This window comes from Lycium barbarum, chromosome 9, assembly GCF_019175385.1.
Source record: "Lycium barbarum isolate Lr01 chromosome 9, ASM1917538v2, whole genome shotgun sequence".
NCBI lineage: Eukaryota > Viridiplantae > Streptophyta > Magnoliopsida > Solanales > Solanaceae > Lycium > Lycium barbarum.
Genome location: NC_083345.1, coordinates 121,040,665 through 121,047,329, shown reverse-complemented (window position 1 = coordinate 121,047,329; position 6,665 = coordinate 121,040,665). Strand labels below are relative to the sequence as shown.

At 31.2% G+C, this 6,665-nt stretch overlaps 1 protein-coding gene across 1 annotated transcript; it reads left to right on the top strand.

The window, feature by feature from the left end:
* Positions 1 to 1,797: 1,797 nt before the first annotated feature.
* Positions 1,798 to 5,561, top strand: LOC132609725 (protein RGF1 INDUCIBLE TRANSCRIPTION FACTOR 1-like). Its single transcript, XM_060323852.1, has 4 exons — positions 1,798 to 2,016; positions 2,984 to 3,181; positions 3,735 to 3,950; positions 4,872 to 5,561. The coding sequence occupies exons 1-4, from the start codon at positions 2,014 to 2,016 to the stop codon at positions 5,124 to 5,126; spliced, it is 672 nt and encodes a 223-aa protein (XP_060179835.1). The 5' UTR covers positions 1,798 to 2,013; the 3' UTR covers positions 5,127 to 5,561.
* Positions 5,562 to 6,665: the final 1,104 nt, after the last annotated feature.

Sequence of the window (6,665 nt, the reverse complement as noted above, 5' to 3'; positions counted from 1 at the left end):
TTATTAAATATGTTTAAGATAGACATTATGCGTTATTTTCTTAAAATTGAAATTAACATTCACATTTGTCGCTATATAAAGAAAATTTAAATTGTTTACAATGATGCAAGAATTTATTTTTATATAATTTAATCGATTATAGCAGATTGATTATTTTGTTTTTCGGTTATTAAATATGTTTAAGATAGACATTATGCGTTATTTTCTTAAAATTGAAATTAACATTCACATTTGTCGCTATATAAAGAAAATTTAAATTGTTTACAATGATGCAAGAATTTATTTTTATATAATTTAATCGATTATCGAAGATTAATTATTTTGTTTTTCGGTTATTAAATATATTTAAGATAGACATTATGCGTTATTTTCTTAAAATTGAAATTAACATTCACATTTGTCGCTATATAAAGAAAATTTAAATTATTTACAATGATGCAAGAACTTATTTTTATATAATTTAATCAATTATAGCAGATTAAGTATTTTGTTTTTCGATTATTAAATATGTTTAAGATAGACATTATGCGTTATTTTCTTAAAATTGAAATTAACATTCACATTTGTCACTATATAAAGAAAATTTAAATTATTTACAATGATGCAAAAACTTTTTTTTATATAATTTAATCAATTACAGCAGATCAGCTATTTTATTTTTCGGTTATTAAATATGTTTAAGCTAGACATTAAACGTTATTTTCCAAAATTGAAATTAACATTCACTTGCGTGCAAGCTTAATCCCTTTATTAATTTATTTCGGACGAGCCTCACGTCTATCTAGCCCGTAAGGAGAAAATCTACACCACTTTTTTTACTCCACCTAATTTGTATATGCAGAGTCCAATCTTCTTATTGATGGATTTTTATAATGTGTGGTTTTCAGAGGCGAATTCAAAATTTTAAATTTATATTTTAAATTTTAAAAGAGATAATTTACTGAATTCTGAATAAATTTACTTATATATATTAAATAAAATTTTCAACACAATACAAATTTTTAGCTAAAACTATTAAATTCTACCAAAGCGGTAACGAAAACACTTCCGCGCCTGATAACTTTAAGACCACTCTTTAAATTCTTTCCCCATTGACCTATTAATTCAGTGGACTAATTTCATCTTTTAACCTAATTTTATCAACATTTGTTTTCTAGACAAATTTAGTCTAATTGGTTAACGAAAAATAAAATTTAAATAGCGCTTATAAAAAGATCCTTGTGCAAATGCCACTTTACTACCTCTTCATTAGCTAACTAAAAGACATACGTAATTCTTTACAGCTTTCGGATGGTTGTTACCTAGTATTATATCGTTTTTTTGTTGTTAGTATAAATACAATATTTATTTTATTGTTACTTAAATTTTACTATATCGTATCATTATATCCATCGTTAGGTAACAACGAAAAATCTCATTTTATGTAACGACTTATTTGGTGTGATCGCGTCGTTACCTTATTTTTTCTTCTCATTCTATTTTTGCTTATTATCTAATAATCTTATTTTATCCCTTATCCTATCATTTTATAGCAGCTCTATTCCGTACTTACTTTTCTCATAGATTTATCCTTTAAATTGCTGATGTGTGGCATTACGTAACGAAGCATGCGAAAACGATACCAAATATCATATTCATCAAAAAATATAACATAACATGATACATTGTGAAACTGTATCTAACAACCATCCAAACAAGGTGTAAAATAAAAAAAAATATTTCATATGCTATTGAATTTTATTCACTAACCCACCCACCCCTTTTCTTCCCCTCCCCCACTACAAGTACCCTCCTTTTTTTCTCTCTCTGTATCTCCACCTTCACTTCCTAATTTTCCCAATGCCAAACACACTCCTATCTCTCTCTGTTTTTTTTTCTCTCTAAGCATATTGAGAAGCAACAAAAAAAAAAAAGTGCTTCAAATTATTACTAAAAAAGAACAGTCTTTTCAAAGTGGCCATTGATAATCAAGATTCCACAGTCCTTGAAATCAAGCACAAGAACAGAAGAGTTATGGTAAATTTTAACAAATTCCAATACACCTTTTGTTCCTTTTCATTCATTTTAATCAAATTCATTGATTTTATAGGCATTTGGACATAAATTTGGTTGGAATTTTTAAAAAAGAAATTTGAAGTTGAAGTTTAAAAATGTTTTTTGAAAGTTGAAATTTTATTTAGATATGCATTTCACTTGAAAAGGTTACATTTCGTGAGTGAAAAATAATTCACTTGAAGTTTAGAAATGGTACTTGAAAGTTAGTTGTATTTCGACATGCATTTCACTTGAAAAAGTTTTATGAAAGAATTGTTTTTTCTCATATACAAATTTTTCAAATTTTTAAAAACTCATCTTCCAAAAGCCCAAAATCCCTTTTGTGGTTTTCCATCCATTCATTCATCGATTTCATTGATTTAGTAAGCGTTTGAACGTAAATTTGTTTTTTTTTTTTTTTTTTTTTTTTTTTTTTTTTTGAAGTTGTAGTTCGGAAATGATATTTGAAAGTTGAAGCTATATTTGAACTGACATTTTATTGAAAGTTGAAGCTGTATTTGAACATGCATTTTATTTGAAAAAACTAGTTTTGACCAATTTTTCAAAACTGAGTTCATCTTCAAAAACTAATCAAAAAATCATTACAATGCCAAAAAAAAAGAAAATGAAAATAAGGACAAAAAAAAAAAACTCATGTCCAAACAGACCCTTTAACTATGTTTTTTATTTATTGAAGTTGTAGTTCAAAAATGGCAGTATATGAAAGTTGAAGCTGTATTTGGACATGTATTTTACTAGAAAAAAAACTGGTCTTGAACAATTTTTCAAAAATCCCTTCATCTTCAAAAACTAACCAAAAAATCATCCCATGCTGCAAAAAAAAATTTGAAAAATGAAAAAAAAAAATCATGTTCAAACAGGCCCATCAACTCTGTTTTTTTTGTTTTTTTTTTGCTGACACTTGTTTTTTTTTTTTGGGTGTGTATAGGGAGCTGGAGGACCTGATGAAGAAGAAAATAATTGGCCACCATGGTTGAAGCCATTGCTTAAAGAAAGATTTTTTGTTCAATGCAAATTACATGCTGATTCTCATAAGAGTGAATGCAATATGTATTGCCTTGACTGTATCAATGGCCCTCTTTGCTCTCTTTGTTTAACCCATCACAAGGACCATATGGCCATTCAGGTATCTCAATTTTCTCTTTATTATTATTATTATTATTGTTATTATTATTTTTATTATTAAGTAGCAATTGAATTGCATTTTCCATCACACTAAGGTCCTCCTTGATTTCAACAGGCAGAGACAGATTTAGAATTTAAGCTTTATGAGTTTAATCTTTAAGATTTTTTATCATTGAACCCATTATATTTTAAAATTATGGGTTCACTATTTGTTGTAATTTTAGCTGATATTTACACATAATTTATGTTCCGCATTGAAAGTACTAGGTTCAGATGAACTCGGTTTTAAAACGCTGCATTTGCCTTTGCCAACGAGATTCAACAATTTATATAAATACTCAAAAGATCACTTTTAACGTATCTGTATGGTGCAATTTTCTTGACCAAGGGAATTCAATTGAATTTTCTGGTATTCAAACAATTGTGACCATAACAAAAGCTTAGTACACCGAAATGTCATTTTACGCAATGTATAGTTTTATTCCAAAAGGAACAAAGTGTAGCAAGAATGAATGATTGATTTTAGGTGCTCTGTTTTTTGTTTGGTTGGACAGATAAGGAGGTCATCATACCATGATGTGATAAGGGTGAATGAGATTCAGAAGTATTTGGACATTTCTTCAGTCCAAACATACATTATCAACAGTGCTAAGGTTGTCTTCTTGAATGAAAGGCCACAGCCTAGGCCAGGCAAAGGTGTCACTAATACATGTCAAGTTTGTGAAAGGAGCCTTCTTGATTCCTTCAAATTCTGCTCTCTTGGTTGCAAGGTACGTAAAATGTTGTCACATCCGTGTCGAATTTTTCAAAAATTCATAACTTTTGGAGGATCGGACACACATCTGATAGTACTTTTAAAGTGTCTGAACAACATAGCATAAAACAACAATGCCTTTCTAGAGAAATCCTTTTATTTTTTTTCCTTGACTAAATTTTTCTACATTTATTTGACTTTTAATGACATTTTTGGAGGATCCAATACACACCTGGCCGCTATGTTGTTTGGATTCTCCAAAAATGTTGCAGCATGCGTGTCCGATCCTCAAAAAATGTAGCATTTTTGGATGATCCGACACGGACTCGTTGACATTTTTGAAGATTCTGGGCACCGTGACATAAAACATCAATGCCCTTCTAGAGAAATTCTTTTTTTAATTTTTCCTTTACCAAATTTTCTGCATTTGACTTTTAATGGCATTAAATTAATTGGGCGTGTCCAAGAATCTTGAATAGCGTAGATTTCAAGGTATATTTGGTTTAATGGTCGTTGCTGGTGTGTTTGGCATTGAATGGGGTGTGGAAATTTCACTCACATTTACTAGTCTATTGATAGGAAAACTTTGGCAGAATCAACAGCTTTTTAATTGGAAATTTCAAAGTTGTTAGGAATTGGAACTGTCGATGAGTATGTTACACAAACTCTCCAAAAATATTGTCGCACTCGTGTGTAGGATACTTTAAAAATGCATTACTTTGAAGGATCCGACACACACTCGACGACATTTTTAAAAACTTCCAGAGGTCAATGACCCTTTCTTGCATTTATTTTGTACCCCAACTGGAGATGAGATTCAAATCTTGATTACATGTCTTTGATATTAAACAGATATATTATGTGAATTGAATTGGTCCAAATAGGACATAATGAATACAAATGATTTATATAATCGATTCCAACTCGATGTTTGCAGGTTATTGGGACCTCGAAAAACTTTGTTAAGAAGCCGAGGCAGTTACCCGCGAAGAGGCGGCTGACTGCGGTAGCATCAGACTCCGATGACTCGTATAGCAGCAGTAGCCACGGCCGGTACCGAAGAGCCATTAACAAGGTCCAAAGCTTTATTCCATCGACGCCCCCTCCAACTTCTGTTAATTACAGAACGGCCAAGCGAAGAAAGGGAATTCCACATAGAGCCCCAATGGGAGGACTACTCATAGAATATTAAGTCTTACTAATATACACAAAATATACAGTTTTAGTTCTACAAATGCAGCTCTTCCAATCACTCAAAACACTAGTGCTTTCTCCCAAGAAGGCCAGTGTTTGATAGCTTTGTCTATAAGAACAATAATGTGTATAGTGTTAGCCAGATGAAAAATTGGAGGGGCGAAAATTGAAATAAGAAAAAATGAAAGGACTGAATGCGTTAAGTTGGAATTAGAAAATAAGCTTATACTATGTAGTTTGCTAAAATAATAAGATAGAGTGGCTCTTGGCTTTTAGAGTGGTTACATAAGGTATTATTTGTTTGACGTTTTCTATCAAAATGTAGATATACCGTTTATGGTCTGGATATTTAACATTGTGTCTCTATAGAAGGAACTTCAGTATTGTACATAATTCATAGTGTTTTTGATTTTGATTTTGATTTTTGAACAAAGCTTTCTTGTTATTATATATTTATATTTACTTGTTAAGGTAACTTCCGAGTGTTGCATATTGCTATGCACACAAACATTTGCTTCTCTTTAGTTTAAAAAACTAGCAATTATAAGAAAGGTTGGAGTTTTCGTTACGAGTTCAATACTTATAATTTGGCAAAATACATCAAATCATCCTTAAACTATACCCAAAATGTCGATATCACATCTAAACTATACGGACGACCTATTACACACATGAACATCTAAAAACTAAAATTATTTACCCTCTGCAAATTGATGACCACTTGCACAATGGAAAGTGTAATACACTCACCTGCCACGTCAGCACCACGTCAGCGCCAAATCAGATTTCTTTTAAATTTTAAATTATTTTTCTTTTCTTTTAGTTAATTTATTTTTCCTTTATTGTAAAATATAAATAACCCCTCAACCCACCCCCACCCGGCACCCGGCACCCTTCTTCTTCTTCATCTTCTCGATCACTAACCCCTCAACCACTACCCCATCACTAACATCACCCAAATCTCTTTTTCCAGAGAAAGAAAGCTCTTCACGAAACAATATCTGAGGATGACTGCTTGCGTGCTATAAGCAAGCTGAAGGTATTGGCTCAAGCTTTTATGTTTCAGTTGGCAGTAACCGCACACAAGATTGAGCAACTGATACTGAAATATACCAAATCATCTTTTTCCATTTAACTTGAATAGCATATTTAACATTTTAGTGCTTTGCGCATCTAATTATGAAAAGACATGAAGAAGATGCATTTTCAGCTATTTATGGTCAACTTAGATGTTATGAGCGGTTACCTTAGCAAAGGGATTGCAATTGAATTCCACCATTTGTATTTTTCTCAATGATAATGGTACTAGAGATACGATGTAGTTATATTGTCAAATACGTGATGTTTCTAGAGTTTGGGCATCAATCAGGCTTATACCTAGAGTTGCGTCTGCAACAAGCATTGAAATGTGGGTGAAAAATCTCCCATAATCCAGAGAGATTAGGATTATACTCAAACATGACAGACAAAGTGTGATTCCGACGTAGTCCAACAAAAAACTAAGATTTCTTTGGAGAAATCACAAACAGGCTACAAC

Bases quoted from the DNA above. Each gene is read 5' to 3' on its own strand.
- LOC132609725 (XM_060323852.1), top strand. The intron at 3,182-3,734 runs GTATCTCAATTT...TTGGTTGGACAG, and splicing joins AGGACCATATGGCCATTCAG to ATAAGGAGGTCATCATACCA. The intron at 3,951-4,871 runs GTACGTAAAATG...CGATGTTTGCAG, and splicing joins TCTGCTCTCTTGGTTGCAAG to GTTATTGGGACCTCGAAAAA.